Source organism: Calliopsis andreniformis, chromosome 10 (assembly GCF_051401765.1).
Source record: "Calliopsis andreniformis isolate RMS-2024a chromosome 10, iyCalAndr_principal, whole genome shotgun sequence".
NCBI classification, from domain to species: Eukaryota; Metazoa; Arthropoda; class Insecta; order Hymenoptera; family Andrenidae; genus Calliopsis; species Calliopsis andreniformis.
The window spans coordinates 5386818-5405784 of record NC_135071.1 but is presented as its reverse complement, the minus strand read 5'-3'; the positions used below and the strand labels follow the sequence as shown (position 1 = coordinate 5405784).

The window sequence follows — 18967 nt, the reverse complement described above, 5'->3', positions numbered from 1 at the left end:
CGAGCAATTGGCGCAAAACTGACTCGCTTGCTCGAGTGTCTCCGCGAAAGCGCGGAGCACTCGCTACGCGCCGCTCGCTTATCATCGTCTATCTGTGTCTAATATGTTACGGTTTTCACTGTCTCTCTATTTTAGGCTCCGATGTCCCCACTCGACGTCGGACCTAAGATTCGAACAGCTGATCGAAATCGCTCACCTGTTCGAATGTCAACTGCAATAGCTGAAAAACGAGTCATACTCCGAATGTACCGTGTCTGTTATTAGCGCAACTGAATCTTCTACCGAAGGCGATCTTCGATCAGTCACGTATGCTAACAGACAACGATTTTCGCGAACGAGACAAAAGCTCGATATATTACCGCTTCTAAACGAGTATTTTATATTATAGTAACAGGGGCAACGAAATTCTTTTCTGCCGCGGGCAGATTTCCTATGGTTTTCAGATAACGAACGGGTTATTGGCATAAAACGTTTACTCAATAACTTGCCTGTACTATATGCTCTACCTCCTTTGTTATTCTGCCAGGTTGAGAAATATTCTGGTCCGTTAGATGAGTAAATACTGTCATGGATCTTACAGTAGGTAATCCCCTACGCAATATAAAATACGTATAAATAAAAAACTGAGAGTTTCCGGGGATATGCGATAAACAAATGTCCTTTTTTCACTATCTACATTTCTAGAATCTATCCTCCAAAAATGTTCTACATTTTCTGATGCAGTCTGCATATTTATCCGATGCAAGTTACTTTTAGGCGTTGGTTTCTCGTTTATCTGTTGTAACTAATAAACTAATCCAGCACAGGTACGGCTTAGAATAGCGGAAGTTTTTTAATTCTGACGACTAGACGTCGACTATGATAAGATATTTTTCAACCGGTGTGGCTATTGGAAATAATTCTATTAGTAATCAATATAGGGTGTTTCCAAACATGTTGTATATTTTTGGAAGATAGGTTCTACGCTCGTAGACAATGAAAAAAGCTCACATGGACATATGTCTGGAAACGTTTAGGTTTCTAGTTATACGGTATTTTGTGCTTGATAAAACGCTGGTTCAAATACCTAAAAAGTAAGAAAAAAAAAGTGGGACATTTTTAGATGATCGGTTCTAGACATAAAGACACTAAAAAGTTCAACTGCACATATGCACGAAAACGTATACTAGGCTCCTATACTAGGAGCCGTATACTAGGTCCCACTAGACCCAGAGGTACACCAACCGTTTAAATAACTGTTACACAGTGATAGGTCTTGAAAAAAGTATTACATTGTACGCAATATAAAATAGTGTACAACTGAAAAACTAAACGCTGCCAGACATATGAGTACATGAACTTTTTTTATTGTCTTCGTATCTAGAATCTATCCTACAAAGATGTCCTACATATTTGGAAACCTCCTTTACATTTTGTGTACAGAAGAGGGGACTTCATCTTTGTATTTTAAATTTTAATCGCGTGCCTAGCGATCTTCCTTGTTTGTGGTTTTCACAACAGAAAACTCAAATGTTCAAAACGCAACTATCACTATTTGTCTCTTACAGTAATGATAAAAAATGGTTTATTTATTAACATTGTAAATGTGTTTCAAATTGTCAGGCTCGTAGAAATAGTTGAAAAACGGAATGAGATAGTCGAGAGCTTGGAAATGGATCGTCGAAGAGAAATAGAAGAAGACCGAAGTATAAACAAACATATGGATCTCTTTGCTGGTAAGTGATTTAAATATCACAAATTTTCGTTACATAATTTTGCAGCGTAAATACGTAATATTAAAAAACCTGTATTCTCTGTTTAATAGCTAGAAATAAATATGAAACATTGAATAAGAAAGCAGAAGAACATCGTCGACTTAAGATAAAACTAAATAAGTCAAAAGATAAGCCGAAAGAGAAGAAGTTGAAGGAAACATCTAAGAGGGATGTTGACAAAGATGTAGATGAAACTGAATCGAAATTGAAACGTCATAAACGGAAATGGTTTTAAGGTTCCATTACTAACTCATGGATTGTACGTGTTAAGTGTACGTTAAGTCTTTCCAAACTGATCCGTTTAAGTCTCCCTCAAATTAAACCAAAATAAATACTACCAGCATTTGTCGCTTATTTGTGATATAGAATTCTATGCACTGATTTTTGATACTGAAGAATAATAGAGTAATAACAGTACGGATAAACCTAGCTTTCAAGAAGTAAAGGATACTAAGGATACTGTTCAGACCAGGTAAACTTACATCTGAAAAATATGTGAGTTTAATTGGCCGCAGTGGATAGGTATTACTGCCTAAAGCGGTTACAATTACCGATGAAAGGCGTAGTCAGTCAATTGGTGCGAGCGAGGAATTCCTCTTGCCTTCGTACTGCCCCGGATGCAAGTTTACCACTTCTGAACAGTACCGTATTTCTTTCTTCTCGAACGTCTAAACTTCGAATGCCAAGAGTTTTTGTCGCGATAAGTGTTAAAATAATATATTTTCTTCAAATTTTAATCCGAGCCGGAACCCTTATAAGATTAGTTTGCGAGGGTTTATTGTACATGTATATTGTGCTGCCTTAAAAAACACTACCTCGAATGCGTAGTAACATCTTCCTAGTCTACTAATTTGTGTATGACTTATAATGAATATTTCCTCATTGGAATTGGATTAACATAATATAGAAGTTATAAACAATTTCATTTATTGTAAACAATTCTTAGAGTAGCAGTTAGTAAAACTTAGCCATCTTTTATATAGTGTAAAAAGACTTTGTCGGATAAGGGCAAATTCTAGAAATCATACTCCATAATATATTTTAGAATATATTTCTTGTCCGAAGTAATTCAATATAAAAATGTTATAGAATTTTACATGTTAACACTCAAAATACATACTACTATCTGTTATTGATTTCTAAAATTGTACTCGCTCTCGAATTACTAAAGGAGTATGATAAAAAGTACGCAATTCTATGATTCTTAAGGTATCATGAAAGTACAATTATTTATGGCAAATGCGATAAGAAAACTAAAAAATGTAGACAAAGCTAACGATGTATTGAAAGATAAATTGGGACTTGATGATTTCAAATGATTACAACTATGAAATGCAATGGTTCAAAGGTTGTTTTTAAAGAAAAATCGATACGTATGTAACATAAGTAGTGTATAGAGGATGTTCCGTTTATTTTGCATTCTTCAATATTATAATCACATTTATCAATACGAATAATTTTTCCAGGACACAGTTATTCGTTTAAAAGCGACGAATATTGTGATTCATGATTTTTTGTTTCGTGTATGTATTTTAGATTGTAACTTGATGTATGTAGATAACATAACGTAAAAATAATTGAAAATGCAGATGCAATGTCAAATTAATACAAAAATAATTGCAAGCGACGATGTGGCAAGAAATTAACGCAATTGTAAAAATCGCGCATGTCGCTCGCGTGCAACAGGTCCTTACATTTGTAAATAATTAATTAATCCTTAGACGGTCAAAATGACTCGGCGTCCGCCGTCAGTACAGGAATTTGCCTTCCCAGGGTTAAGATCCACTAAGTAGGACGCGTGTACCGTAGCAGAAATACCATTCAGAAGGCAGAAATACGACATCATTCCAAGTTAATGGTTCCGACTACCAGCGATCTTTTTTAGGAAATCAAACAATAAATACAACAATTGATCTTGCCCTGTTCGATTTTTCGATCCTTCTCTTGCGCCCTATTTCTCTTTCATGCTTACATCAATACATGTAAAGGTATAAAGAATACGGATATTGAATCGATATAGTGAACCAGTCGAAAAAGCGTGGAGTAAGACCGCGAGAAGAACCTGGAAGATCTACAAGATATGGTGAGTAGCTAGAGAAATATTATTAAATTTAATAATTTATTTTTCATAGTGAACAGTAGCATTCGAAACACATGCTAACAGTTAGCAGTCGATGACAGATTCGTTCTCGAGATATTCATTGTTCTGCATCCTTTTAGTGACGCGTGACATGTACAGGATGATTCTCTCGTCACTGAACCCAAAGACAGAGTCGCTGCCTAAACAGCACGGCTATAATCCCGTGTTTGTATACACGATCTGTCAGTGCATCTTCACCAGTACTTACATAAGTAGTCAGTATCATCCCAAACTCAAGTCTGCTGTGTGCGTATATGTGTAAACTGCAAGCGAAGGTCCCTTATTAAAGTGCAGAGGAAAGAAGAAAAAATCGCTGCGAAATGTTCTACACTTCCAGCGAGAAGATTGCGTATATGTCTTTATAGAAACAATACATAAGCGGCTACGTCGGACTTACGCATAGGCTATTGATAACGCATAAATGTAAGATATAATTCAACTGTGTAGTACAAAAAGTTTGTTGCGAACATCTGGGAAACTAAGACCAACCACCTACTCTGTGCAAAGAAGAAAGTTATTCGAAATCGTTTGCTTTATGACATATTTGAAAATTATCAAAACTGGTGAGGAAGCAGTACATTGAGAACTTCATTTTCATTTCATTTGATCTTCTTATTGAAATCTATCTGAAAAGCAGTTTTCCACCTTCATGGAAAGAAAGTCGAACTTTCTTCATAATTAAAAGTGACAATAATAGTGTTCGACCCATATCGCTTACTTCATACGTATGTAAGGTTTTCGGGAAAATGGTCAAGACAAGATTACAATAATGGTTGAAGATCTCAAGCATTCTACCATTTTTTCGAGCTCGGAGGTCTTGCTTAGACAACCTCACCGCGTTAACTCTAACAATAGAGGCCTTCTACAAAAATGAGGAAGTTGCATGTCAAAGGGACGTTCGACAATGTCAATTGCGATATATTGCTGCAAAAACTACGTGACATAGGTAGTCTTAATCATATTATCAATCTTGTTGCTTTCTTGACCCATGAGCGGAACGTCATGTATGCCCTCAACTCCTATAGTATTGTTAGTAGGAGAGTTTTTAAGGGTTTAGGGAACTTCTTAGCTCCCTGGCCTATTTAATATATGTCAAAGATATTACAGAAGGTTTGAATAACAACGTACAAATGTCTGAATTCGTGGACGATATCGCTATGTTCTGCCAAGTTACTGTACCCAATACTGGTAAAAAAAACTACGGAAGAAGCAGTTGCCAATGTAAGCAATAAACTTAACTCACTAGGGTTCTCCTTGACATCCGAAAAACCGTCCTAGTTCGTTTTATTGAAAAGGGACATGTCCTGGTGCTTACAGTGTTAGGTATCACAGATATATGAATTTGGTTGCGTATTCACGCATACCTTTTGTTTGTTTGTTTTCTGGACAACAACTTGACGACTGGTCATAACACGGCCCGGAACGGACTGATTATAATTTCAATTTATATTATAAGCAGCGTCCCACCTCCCCACCAACTATACCTACCCTAGGTCATGTTTTTTTTGGAAGGGTAGGACGAGCCGCTCAAGCGGATACTGTTGAATTAGCGTCCTCCGTGTGCGGACCTGATTTTGTGAGCCGAGTGTTTGATTGATAAGTGCTATTTCAGACTTTATTCCTCACATTGTGATTAGGAATACAATTGTATTGGGTCATACCCGACTTATTTCTTTTTTTTTTATAAACTTCTAATTTTGATCCTAAAAATATAATTTAATAAAGTTATAGTTCTTATAAATATCTGATTTGAAGATTCACTAATATTAACGTAATACGCAGTATTGAAATTAAACATTGCAAAATTAGCTCAAGTGCAAACGCTAAACTTAAAGAAATTCTGTTCTACTACCCGTTTAAGCTCAACGAGCAAATTGAAGTTATTAGAAATTAATGTTTCAATAGATTGAATGTTATAAAATATACATGTGGCACTAGATAGGGGGGCTGAACTATCTTTGGTAACCCTTTATAAAAGCTATGTTCGTTCGCAATCATTGAATATAGTCATATGCGACGTGCTCGTTCGGTGGAGCAGCGGTCAAGCCCGAACGGTCGTGCAAAGAAGGCCTTCATGCTTCGCCGTAAATTTATAAAGGGTGCCAGGTATCCTTCGATACCAGTGTAGAAGCGTGTCTCTCATTATTCTACCCCTGCCCGAAATAGCTACTAATTGTGGAAAGAGACTGGAATTTTCAAGGCAGAAAGTAAGGAACGGCTATGGGATTTCGGGTTCTTCACGGTGAAAACACCAGTCAACACTCAGTTTTTCAATGGAGTAAAATCATACATTTTAGCGAGTAACATACAGATGTTAATTACGCTTTTATTACACGTGAAAGGTTCCACGACTACAGGTTGTGGGAGAGGTAGTCGTTATTTGCGTTATCGGTCACGTTAACGAGATGTTTTGCGGATCGCAACATGACTGAAACGCATAATTGTGCAATTGTTCGTAGCCCGCAGGCTGAAAGTATTCCCGTTCGCAAAGATCTCTCGGTAACCTAACCTTGCACTTAGCCGCTGACTCGACTTGCCTCGTAATCCGTAGACCGTAGGTGATTTGCATACGAAATTGCCTTCTTCCTGCCACACGATCTTAGGCGAATACAAGGAGTCTGATGGTACGCAGTTCTTGCACACGATGTTCCTAACTCTGGATACGCTAGGGAAGAAGTAATGAAACTCATATTAATGGCTTTCAGATAATACCGCTTAAATAATTAGATAATTGCTGACGTTTTGTAAACGTTACAGCTTGCTTCTTTAGGGATAGAGAGCTCTGATACTGGAATCATTTGTTCTGAGGAAGTCCAAATATAACCATGTTTATTGGTACGGAACAATGCAGCAGCCAATCAGATGTCTCTTCATGAATCAGCTAATCCATTACAAAACTGGGACAGCGGCGTGTCAAATCGGTTTTACGTAATAACCCTGATTCCTATTGAGCTTGATAAACCTGATTCCCATTGGCACATTTTAAAGTTTCCTGGCAAAATAGCTTCAACAGGACAATGGAATGTCCTGTGCCCATCCAGTGTTCTAAGGCAGACTGTAAAAAATTACTCTATTTGGCTCACCGTTGGTATTCTTTGATCTGTGTACTGATCCTCCACCTGGTTTCATTTATGTATAGTTTGTCGTAGAAACAAGGAATCTTCTAGACTTTTGGCGCAGTCAATGGTGGTCTCCGATCTTTTGCATTCGAAGGTATTTGTCCAATCTTTATACAGGGTGTAACAAAAATGTCGCAGTTCCTTAAAAGGGGTGATTCAGGAGGTGATTTGAAACAACTTTTTCCTCAGCGAAAATGTAAGATGAGGCTTCGTTAACGAGTTATTAACGAAAAACACCGGCCAATGAGAGCGCGAGTTTGCCGCCCGAGCGACCGCGGTAGCGTTGGGTACGCGCGCTAGATGCTACGGTTGTACTCCGAACAAGAAAGTCGTCATACATCGAAGAAAATAGCATAAGTATGAAAACTGAAAGCGACATAATAAATAATACCGAGTCCTTTTTTTGTTTATCACTTGAAGTGAATAATTACTTAAAATCAAGGAAAACTACGTGCAACGTAAAAACAAGAATATGTAAATTTCTTATTCGCATAACATATAAACGAAAAAGCAATACAACAAAAAATAAAGGAAGAGGAGAACAAACTTCACCTGTAGTTTGTAAACCTGTGTCACTGGGTCACTGTACCGATCCTGGTTATCGACCGTCGAAATGGTTTATGCTAGGGCACGCGTTTAGGTAATTTATGGCTTTATTGCTTTGGTTTCGAAGGAGACATGATCTCGGAGTGTCCGAACAAGGAAGATCTGAAGTGCTTAAACTACGTGGGGGTACAAGGTGCTTCTTTGGCAAAATTCTACACTACCATAAACCATTTCGACGGTCGATGACCAGGATTGGTACAGTGACCCAGTAACACAGATTTAGAAACTACAAATGAATTGCATTTAATTCATTAATGACTACTATTTTTGAAATCTAAATCAGACTACTTTCACCGTTTCTATCTTCAACGTTAATTCTCCAATTCTCCGTTCATTTCTTTTGTTGCATTGCTTTTTCGTTTATACGTTATGTAAATATTTTCATACCAATGCTATTTCCGTCGACACATGCCGACTTCTTGTTCGGAGTACAACCGTGGCGCCCAGCGCGTACCCAACGCTATCGCGGTCGCTCGGGCGGCAAACGCGTGCTCTCATTGGCCGGTGTTTTTCGTTAATAACTGGTTAACGAAGCCTCATCTTACATTTTTGCTAAGGAAAAAGTTGTTTCAAATCACCCCTTGAATCACCCCTTTTAAGGAACTGCGACATTTTTGTTACACCCTGTAAATGATTTAAAGATTGAATAGGTGTTATGCGTTTGCAGGATCTTACTGATGCGATCAATCGTACCTTGGATGTATAAAAGAAAAACCAGTTTCTGTTATTTACGATCTTATGATAGACTTTCCTCGGTTGGTGATAGATTCTGGCTCTGTATTTTCCGTAGAATTCATTGAATTTGTTTACTACTGTAACAAACCGTGCGTCTTAGTACATAAAACGTTCACAGATAGAGCGGCTTACCTGTGAACAGGGAGTAGGACTCGTGTGGCGTGCGGTTAAGAAATAAATTTCATAGACTATGATTTCTCTTTAAAATAATACATAAAACGATTTATTAAACTAAATGTTTTACACTACTTAAGTGCTTAATTCTATTCTTATAACTATGTAGACTTCAGTCTTTTGATGAAAGAGATTCTTATTGGTATATGAATTAGTAATTTTCGCGAGGTTCTATTATCGAAGGAATATTACAGTAATGACTGGTAGTCGATTCGGCTTCCTTTGCTCTCGATCGCCGAGATAATTGGTACACGACCGGAGATGCAAAAAAAAGGGTCTCGCTCGACCGTTGATGCTCGAGCTCCATGCCCGAAATCAATGCCGTCATAAAAGATAAGGATAGCATTAGGGATTTAAATAGGAAAAATTGAAATTCCTTATTTGCAAACAGATTTTCACATACTGAAAAAAAACATAATTGAAACGTACAATAGGTACTGTTAAACGTGAAGAATAATTTCATTGATCTTACCATCATGATTTTCAAATAACAGACTAATAGGGGGTTGTTTATTTTATTTGATTATCATTTCAGCAGCTTCAAAATCTAATGGTCTGACTTTTTTTTTATACGACTTTACTCTTAATGTCGATATGTACGGATCGGACGTTAATAGTAGCCTGTGAAATATGTCCTCATTCGTAGCAATTCTTGAAACTTTCCGGGCATTGTTGCTTCTAAATGTTTCGAAATCTTTATGTTTAGTTTATTGAGCCTCCTCAGACAACTAGATTGAACCCATTTCTTTTTTAATTTAGAAGTAAATTTCTTTAAGCTTGTTTTCAATATGTCTAAATTTTCTGCAGAAATATCAATTTTTTCACATATTTGTCGATGTAAAAATAAGTAATCACCCATGTCTTTAGATGAATTTCTTAGTACAAAAAACAAATCTTGATTTTTGCGAAAAGCCTCCATTATAATTAAATAAATATCTGAATAAAAAAGGAAATATGAAATGCAGTTGTATACTAAAGTATAAATTTAAACAAACACAGAATATATAATACACTTTAACTTAAATGGATATACAATACGTATACATAACACAGACTAAAGGTAAACTATACGAAACAAAACTTAAATTTAATAAAATGGACAAAAAATTAAAGTGTAACGTTTAAAAATTATGCAAAAAATGCTTTAAATGTCTAACTGTTCTCTCTCTGATGGTACCGTTTCAACTGAATACATCAGAAAAGTAGACGAAAAGTCTCGATAGGGAACGCGAACGCTAACACCTGTGCGTAAAACGACGAAAGGCTAATGGCTTAACATTCTAATAACTTGTGAAGTAGGACAAAGTAGGAAGCGATCTTTACAGAATTATATACAGGAGAGTATCCTAAAAACATTCCAACTTGTTAAACTCAAAAGATATTCCTTGTCAATGATGAAGAACTTTTAAAATATTCTGTATTTCACTAAACAATATATTTTCAATATCTTTACTGCAATAATTTTAGTCAAAACTACTGCTTCTTATTCGGAAAGAATGCTTTCTATTATAGAAAAAAGAATAGATAGAGAATGTCAAACAAGATCATCAAGATATCGCAATAAAGAGAAATCTACTTTTATAATGGTAAATGGAGTTTTCAGAATGTTCAACTTCGAATGTTCATTTCAACTACAAATTCTGTTTAATTTTAATAATTCTTTTATTTTAATAGTCCATAGACCTTTAAGAAACAATACAAATTGATTAGATATAGATATGAGCAAATTTATTTTTTGCCAAAATGTCACCAAAATCTACGATCCGGCCCACTGTGTGTCGTGTCGCGCCTACGTGTTCAGGAGTCATTGCATGATACGCGCTCTCATTTGGTTCTGAGGTTTTGGCGGAAGCGTCTGGTGGTGTTTGCGCAGGGGTACAGAGAGCGTTACTTGTTAAGGGCCTAGGATCAGATATGTCAGGGCGGTGACATTACCGACAAAATTAGGCAAAAACAGCGGTTTACGCGCTGACGCTTTACGTCCTTATATTGAAAGATTTTGAGATGGAAAAGGGCTCATTCGATAGAGAAAGGTTCAATCTAGCCCGCGCTGGTCATTATTTAATCAGATTCTGCTAATGTTCAGTAATATAAGTGTTGAAAGTAAAGTAAAAATCGACAAATTCACAGCCATGAAATCTAAGCATTTTTAGCTAATGTAGAGATTGTTCTGAGCGAAATCATGACCAGCGCGGGCTATATTGAACCTTCCTCTATCGAATGAGCCCTTTTCTAGCTCAAAACCTTTCAATATAAGGACGTAAAGCGTCAGCGCGATTTGGCAGTGCTTTTTGCCAGGTTAGAGATAAAACAGAGTAAAAAACTGACAAGTTTAGTTCCGCTTGAACGCACCAGGTGGCGCCTAACTAGGAGGCCCGTGCTGCCCTGACTTGGCACACGAGTTTCGAGAATTTGACGCACCACTGCACATGGAAGGTTCGAACAGAAAGTGAGATCGGCGGTTTGGACCGCTTCGGACGGCTTCGGAAAGATTCGGAAAGAAGCTTGAAATGCTCTAGATCCAAGTCACCACCAAGCGCAACGAGGCACACGCAGTTTTTTGATATTATACATATTTTCACTTTCCGACTTGGAAGGACTTTCTTCGGTGAGATCTTCAAAAATTTTATGAAATTGGGAGGGATGAGTTTAAAGATCAAACGATAACATTCTTTGTGTATTTTGTATGAAAAATTAAATTAAAACAAGTTTATATACAAGCTGATGCAATCGAGAAAGGCCAATTCTACATGTGTAACGACCCACGGTCTACCCTCTCACTCTATCCATTTCTATCTCACTCTATCTATTACTATCTCTCTCTATCTATTACTATCTCTCTCTATCTATTACCGTCTCTCTCTATATTTGTATCCTTCTAATACCTTATTATTATATTACCGCGTATTGTATTATCTTAATACTAATTAATATTTTTGTACCTTATTTTTATATCATATATTATAGGTTCCAATTATATTTTAACATAAACACAACGTATATCGTACGTTTCCATTTACGATTAGAGTAAGACCGCCATTAGAAAATAAGACATTACGCATGCGCGATCTTCGACTAGCGGGTATATAAGGAGCTGTAAAAGCAGCAGGAGACACACTTCCTCCTGGCACCAGGTTCCGAATAGACAAAGATCTTGAAGGTAGCTGATATACTCGTCCAGTGAGATCGAGACCGCTCCTTTAGGGATAGCGACCGTTCTAGCAAATAATGGTTGATGCTCCTTTAATATAGAGTTCGTGCTCGCCAGAAACAGACGAATCGCCTGCCAACAATCGCTAGAAGCCATTCCTAGTCGGACGCATTTCTAAGACCGCTCCTGAAGAGTCTTTTCTCCAGGGTAGCGACTGATGTAGAAAAGATAACGAAGGGCTTACGGATGCTTAGGCAATCAAGCAAAAATTATATGTTTCATGGAATCTTGAGACCGCTCTGAAGTTATAGCCACCTATAACTTTGGCAGCGACCAGGGCATACGAGACAGGATCTATTGCAGACACATACACAACACACTGCGCCTTGTATAGAGGATCCTCTATCGCGAATAATATCACATAACCTCTCTCGTTCAACGATATATATCATAACTCTTGCGTTATCGAGGGAAATAATTATAATCACGTTCAATATAACTTCACATTCATATAATCACACATAATATAACCTCATACCTTATGATTTTATTAATATTTAACTAGATTAGAATAGGTATCAATATTATATTAACGTTAGGATTAGAATAACTATTTGTTGAATAAATTATTGTTAAGAAAGATATAAGCCTTGGATTTCAACTCCTTAACCGCACGCCACACGAACCCCCACCTTTTCGTCCATTGGAAAGCCGCTCTTCCATGGACAACGTAGCATCGTTTTAGGGACGTTACACATGCAATAATAAGCCAAAAATAAAGAATATAACTTGTTTATAATATTTATAGTATGTTTTTAGGTCTGGGTTAGGTCTGGGTTAGGTCTGGGTATGTACAAAATAGAAGGAGACGTTGCTAAAAATACATTAATTTAATATTGTTACTTTTTAATTATAATAATTTATAATTAAATGTTCCCCCCTCCCACTTCTTTCTTCCTCGTCTTCCGACGTTAGAGCACCTTCATCCCTTCTCACAATCATGGTTTTTAATAATTTATAAATCTGAACGTAAATTGTTTATGTTTTGGTACGTATGCCCTCTTTTTAAACTATAATTTAATTGTGCATATTACGTGCCCTAAATCTTACATTACTTGTCTTGTATACAAATTTGGTACTAAGTCCTTTCAGTTCAGTATTCGTTCAGTTTGACCGGTAAACTCTTCGAATTTTTTTAGACCGAGTTGGGAATCCTGTTTATTACGGTATGGCGACGTTGTATACCCCGGGCATGGCAACTTCGCCAGTTGCAATGTTTTACCATATTGTTCTAAGCTAATTAAAAACCCTTTTGTGAATAACTATTTATTGTAGGTGCCAAATAAGATCCTAAATATTATAAAACCTTCGATTTCAAACCTTCAATTTTACTAAATGCCTATTTAGAACTATTATAAAGCGTTTCAAATCTTAGCATGCGAAAACTGGGATCACCTTTGTGATCAAACTTTGTAGGAATGAAATTGATTATTGAATGTCTACATCATTATTTTCGTCATTGGCACGGGTTACATGTACAGGGTGTCCCAGCGAACACTGTACAGTACATTATTTCCTAAAGTATTAGAGATAAAAAAATTATTTATACAGGATTGCATGGTTCGAAGGGGTCAATTTATTAGCGAAGGCGAATTTTTTTAACATTATTATTACATGAGATATGATGGTCAAATTTGGTTTTTTAAATGAAACTATATATTTTTTTACAGATCAGTTGATAGTGTGTTTCAAGACGAATCCAGCGACATCTAATTTATATACTTTTTTTAATTAATTTTCGAGACATTGCACCTACATTTAGTGATTTTCGTCGAAAGAAAACCTTAGTATCGGTTTCAAGGAGTAATGGCTAACACGCGCCATCGGAAGAGAATAGACCGCCCGTACAATACTTTAGGAATTAACGCAGTGTACAGTGTTCGCTGGGACACTCTGTAAAATCTCAACTTCGAGAGTAGTTACAGAGATTGAATTTGTTTTTTATTTTCTGGCAAGGTTTTTACGTTTTTACTATCAGATTCTTAAAAAAAGAACAACGTTGTCAGATTGTCCGTAGATTGGATCTCTCCTTCCATCCTTAAAGACAAAATAGTTCAGTTTTTCTCATTGACCGAGTCGTCGAAGCAGATTCCTTTATTTGCAAGTAAATAAACGAAATACATTGCTGTTTGGTTAGAAGCACACGGTTCAGGTGACAGAGTTCTTATAACACGACTGGTCTACTTTTCGATGCGCTTTAGTTTTTTGTCGTGAGGGGCTGCGACAGCTAAAATGGAAAGAAGAGTGCGTGACAGATACAAGACATAGATTTCGTTCGACACCGTCTCTGTAGAAAAAGACGGAATATACTATATTATTTCGTCCATTCAAATTTCAGGTGTCAACAAGGATTGCAAACGTTGCAGAGTGAGAGAAAAATATACTAATCAGTCTCTGGCTACAAAGACACTGCCGGGACCGTGTCGTGCGAATTTTTGTGACTTGTAGTTGTCGCAGCGGCAAATTTCAATCAAGGCGGTAGGGATAAATATGTGCTTCTAACAAGACAGTACTGTATTAACTTCTAAAAAAAAAAATTATCAAAAATATATTTCAACAAATACATATACATAACGAATAAAAATGCATGTATGTGTGCGTGTGCGTGGGTGCGTGTGTGTGTAAGTGTTTCGTAACCAGTAATACACACAAGAGAGTGGTGATTTTACAGAAAAAAATTAATCGAGAACATACATATAATACAAATTTTTTAATTTCCCGTTTCGTTTTTGAATAACTAATTTTGGCATAGAATGAGGTGAATGTTTTTACTGTACAGTAAATAGGATTACAAGTCAAACTGAGTATTCCTTTTACCTTAGCCACATAAGCCTGTACATCAATGCGTTCTAATTTAATTTGAAATTCTTTTTCTCCAAAATGAAGTACGAAACATAAAATTTCAATCTATATATTTAATTTATTTTTTCATATAAAATTACCATTCCTTTTTTCGTGCCACTGGTTACCAATACCCTTCACATAATAGTGTATATTAAATGTATTTCAATCTTTAATTAGGCATGTGGATGTGTGAAAATCTATCCTCTTCAGTTTAAAATCTTGCTTCCCCCGTTGAATATAATTTTAAGTACTTAATTCTCTTTCTTCTAAAGCCAGACTATCTTTATCTCGTTGACTTATAATGTGTACTTCGTGAACTGATCATGCTTTTTTATGATTTTAAAATCTGTATTAGAAAGAGAAATATTTATTAATGAGATGACTCATCTATCTATGTCACTTGATAAGATCTGTCGATGTCCTTAGTTTCTATGGCTTTATTACTCTTATGCTAAGAATCTAACATTCTAACATAAATAGGCACAAAATGGTAATGGTAGTAATTGTTTTTTAGTAGTTACATTTAATTATAGAATTGCATTAAATTCTAATTGAATACACAGCGCAGCGTCATACAGTTCTCATTCTTAATGCTTTCAGCTATAAACCACGTCTTTTTGGAAGGAATAACTGAAGGAATAGATTTGCAAAATATCCAAGCTTAATATGTTTCAAACAATGCATTCAAACAAAGTATTCAAAGATGTTCGCATTCATAAGAAAGTTACAGGAATGAAATTGATGGAACAAGCCGACTAGTTGATGTGTAACCTTTCACTCTACCTAAGGAATACTATACTATTGCTGATATACTATTGTTTCAAAACTATAAGGAAAGCTTTAAAAAGCTTGTAGGACCCACAGCAAATAAAGTACAGGATCCAGCAATAAAGGAAAGCAGTAGAATATCTAGTTCAACACTAGATTAAAACCTGAAGCATATATCTGCTAACTAAATTTATTATTTTCAACAGACTACTATCAATTCATATTTGTAACATAGCAGTGAAGTAAATATGTTATTTAAGACATAACAGAAACAATTCCATAGTGGAACCAACTTTACAAAAACCCAAAGATTAAAACACTAAAGAAGGCTAATTTGAAATAGTTAGGCAGTCGGTCAGTCAGTCAAACAGTCGTTCCTATTTTCAAATATAAGTTTGTAACTTCATTCTCTAGAATATTGTACATACAGGGTGTCCTAGAACTGAAGGTATACGCCAGAGGAGTGTGATTCTACATAAAAAATAAGACGAAAATATGGAATAAACATTTTCGATGTCACGTATCGTTTTCCAGAAATTTGACTTTGAATTTTAATCGTGTACAAGTGTAACGAACTACAGTTGTAGGCATTTGAGCGGTAAATCGTGTTAGAAATATAATTTTATAATTTTATAAGTTGGCAACAGAAAAGGTTAGGTTGGTATGAGCGTGAGATTTCAGTGAGCACCACTGTATGAGTGGTGCGCGTACTTTGTCTTGATGTAGAAAATTTGAACAGAGAAAGTGTTACATATTGTTTTTTGTGTTTTGTTTAATTTGTTATAATACAATTACACAATAAATATAGCGGTTTTTGACCGTGCTTGTCACGCACTTACAGAATATTATTTAAAGTAAAATTCCAACAAATCATATGGTAAGTAAAGTAAAATAAACATGTATTTCTTCTAGAAATAGCATAAATAAAATGCAATAAACGAAATTATAATGTCTCACATTTTATGATTGCACGTGCTCACTTCTTGCGAGTCTATTACACTCTTGCGCCGCGGAGTGCGCGCTTCGCCCATTCGAACCCACACGTCTAAAAGCGCAAACGCACACACGCATACACTCACAAATCAAAAACGGAGAATGCTTCTAGTGTACCGTAAAGACAGTGAGTGGTCAGACCGAGAATGTTCCCTTTATCCCGTATACCCTTCGAGCATCAAAAACTGCACTTCCATACGCATGCACCCGACAATAATTTCAACTCAATTTTCTCGAAAATGAAACACGATATCAAGAAAGTTTATTCATTATTTTCCACCTATTTTTTCATATAGAATGAAATCCTCTCCGCTTATACCACCACTTAAGGACACCCTGTATATTTTATGGGTTTATGCCTTTGATTTGATTTTAAGTGAAGTATAATAAAGTTTTGAAAAAACTCATGTTATATACTGAACAAGTAATACAGAGTGCTTCAGAATAGCTCGGCATAATTTTAAGGGGTGATTCTAGATACCAGAATAAAACGAAAATCAAGAACAACGATTTCGCGTTTGAGGCTTTGTTTGTTATACGCGTCTAAAAATTTGGTGGAAAGCACCAAAAATGAGCCCGCGAGGGAACCTCGAGCAGTGGTTGCCCATACAGCAATGTAGGGTCACTCAAAGTGACCCTTCTCTTCTCCTATACGTCAGTGCTATACTGCTGTATGGGCAACCACTGCTCGACGTTCCCGCACGGGCTCATTTCTGGTGCTCTCCATCAGATGCTTATACGCGTATAATTAACAAATGCAGCCTCTAACACGAAATAATTATTTTTAATTTTCGTCTTATTTTTTTGTCTAGAGTCTAAACTCTAGATTCACTCCTTGGAGTTATGCCGTGCTGTTCAGAAATACCCTGTATTTCTCACTGTATGTTGTATTGTTCTTTAATTGGTATAACACTGAATAATTATAACCTTCAACAACAGAAACCATTTTAATATGTAAGTAACAAAAATAATATATAGCTAATTACATACTTCCTTAGTGAAAAATAGTAGTAGACACACATTTACGGACACGTCGGTACACATGGCATTATGCACGGTCCTGTAGATTGTTCTGCACACGGTCCCGCACATTGTTCTGCACACGACTCTGGACACGGTTCTAATGTGCCTGGTGGAATGTAGCTGAAAATAAAGTAGTAGAAATGAATTTGTATACGGGAATTAAATTTTTCGAAGCTTGTTATATATAAACAGCATCACTTCTCATTAAAATTCAAAAATGCAACGAAGTCATGTTAAGTTTGATATGCAAAGATTCTCTAGTTTTAGTTTCAAGATTTTTTCTAAGCTTTCGTAAAGCTGTTTAAGATTGTACATCAAGACTAGTCCAAGTTATGAAAGACAGACCTGAATCGTAAGTCGACAAGAACCCAAACTTAGATGCGTATTTTTATTTACTTATTTTATTTTCTGCGGAATTAACCTATTAATAATTTTATCTCAACTATGGTGAGAAATTGAAACATTAAAGTTTAATCTGATACATTTTTCCTATCCCCAATTCAGTCAAGTAAGTCAAGGAAGTTATTCATGTGACTTGTTTTAGATGCCTCATTAGGTATTTGTATCACTATTATTAATTGAACCAATAAAGTAATTAAAATTCAGATATACCTTCTATTGTATGTAGTACTATCTTCCATTTTAGTAGTAGGAGGATAATAGTATGATTTTTCTGTTGATACATTTCTGTCTGGACTTGGTACTTCTACTGGTTGATAACTCAACTGCATTGTTGTTTCTGTTTTCATTGGGATATCTGGTGCTTTGTATGATCGTATAGGAGTATAGTTTAAAGTTGGTGTCAATAAGTTATGATCGTTGGCCCAATAAGAAAGTCTGTGAGTGGTGCAACCTGTAATTATAAACCATCAGTGTGTTTACGTTTGAAAAATAAGTAATTTTACTTTCTACTTTTGTTTTATTTTGAATAGTGCTCAGAACAAGTACACTGCAATCTGATTTTGTTGATCAAAATATGTAATCTAAGAAAGAAATCATCCATTGACACTACCTTATCTAGCGTCGTATGGATAAGTATGGTTCGACATCAACGCAGCTACAACCTTGACGTACGGTATTCAGTATTCCAACAAAAATACTGTCAGTGTAAAAATATGCGCCAAGTACATTTGCCGAAATCGTGGTTATTCCGGTCTTCCAAAGTATCGAAATCAAATAATAAATCCAAGTACATTAGCCTTTTATATTTTATGTGAATAGTTTAGTGTACACTCTAAAAAATTTGCGAGATAAGCTTTAGCAGCCATACACAATGTCCGCTCTAAAAAATTTGTGAGACAAGTATCGCTTTAGGAGTCATACACAAATTGAAAAATTAAACTTAAAATGTACTTGACGGGCTTTTTTGAGAAAAAAATGTTTTTACTGTAAGCAATTCTGACCGCAAGGTGGCTGGAGGAGCGAGTGGTATGTGTGAGAGAGTGTGCCGTGTGTGCCGTGTATCGCGAGAAGTGAAGTAGTACGTGAGATAGGTGCGTGGTGTGAGGGCTCGTATTGGAAAGAGGGAGACTGGCCTGATTGAGAAACCACTGAGTCGTAGAAGTGGAAATCAGCTTCGGAGTCTTTCAATCAGCTTCAG

The 18967-nt window shown here is 36.1% G+C and overlaps 2 protein-coding genes across 2 annotated transcripts in view; one reads left to right on the top strand and one right to left on the bottom strand.

Annotated features, from left to right (window-relative positions):
- Mical-like (MICAL-like protein) overlaps window positions 1-3671 on the top strand; it is a 149312-nt gene extending 145641 nt beyond the window's left edge. Inside the window, exons 10-11 of the mRNA XM_076387333.1 lie at window positions 1603-1715; window positions 1805-3671. Of these exons, the coding sequence (XP_076243448.1) occupies window positions 1603-1715; window positions 1805-1989 (298 nt within the window). The 3' untranslated portion in view covers window positions 1990-3671. The remainder of the gene's footprint in view (window positions 1-1602; window positions 1716-1804) is intronic.
- Window positions 3672-16669: 12998 nt separating this feature from the next.
- Window positions 16670-18967, bottom strand: part of LOC143184827 (uncharacterized) — a 97989-nt gene continuing 95691 nt past the window's right edge. Inside the window, exons 9-10 of the mRNA XM_076387330.1 lie at window positions 17976-18220; window positions 16670-16735 (exon numbers count right to left, since the gene is read on the bottom strand). Coding sequence (XP_076243445.1) covers window positions 16670-16735; window positions 17976-18220 — 311 coding nt within the window. The remainder of the gene's footprint in view (window positions 16736-17975; window positions 18221-18967) is intronic.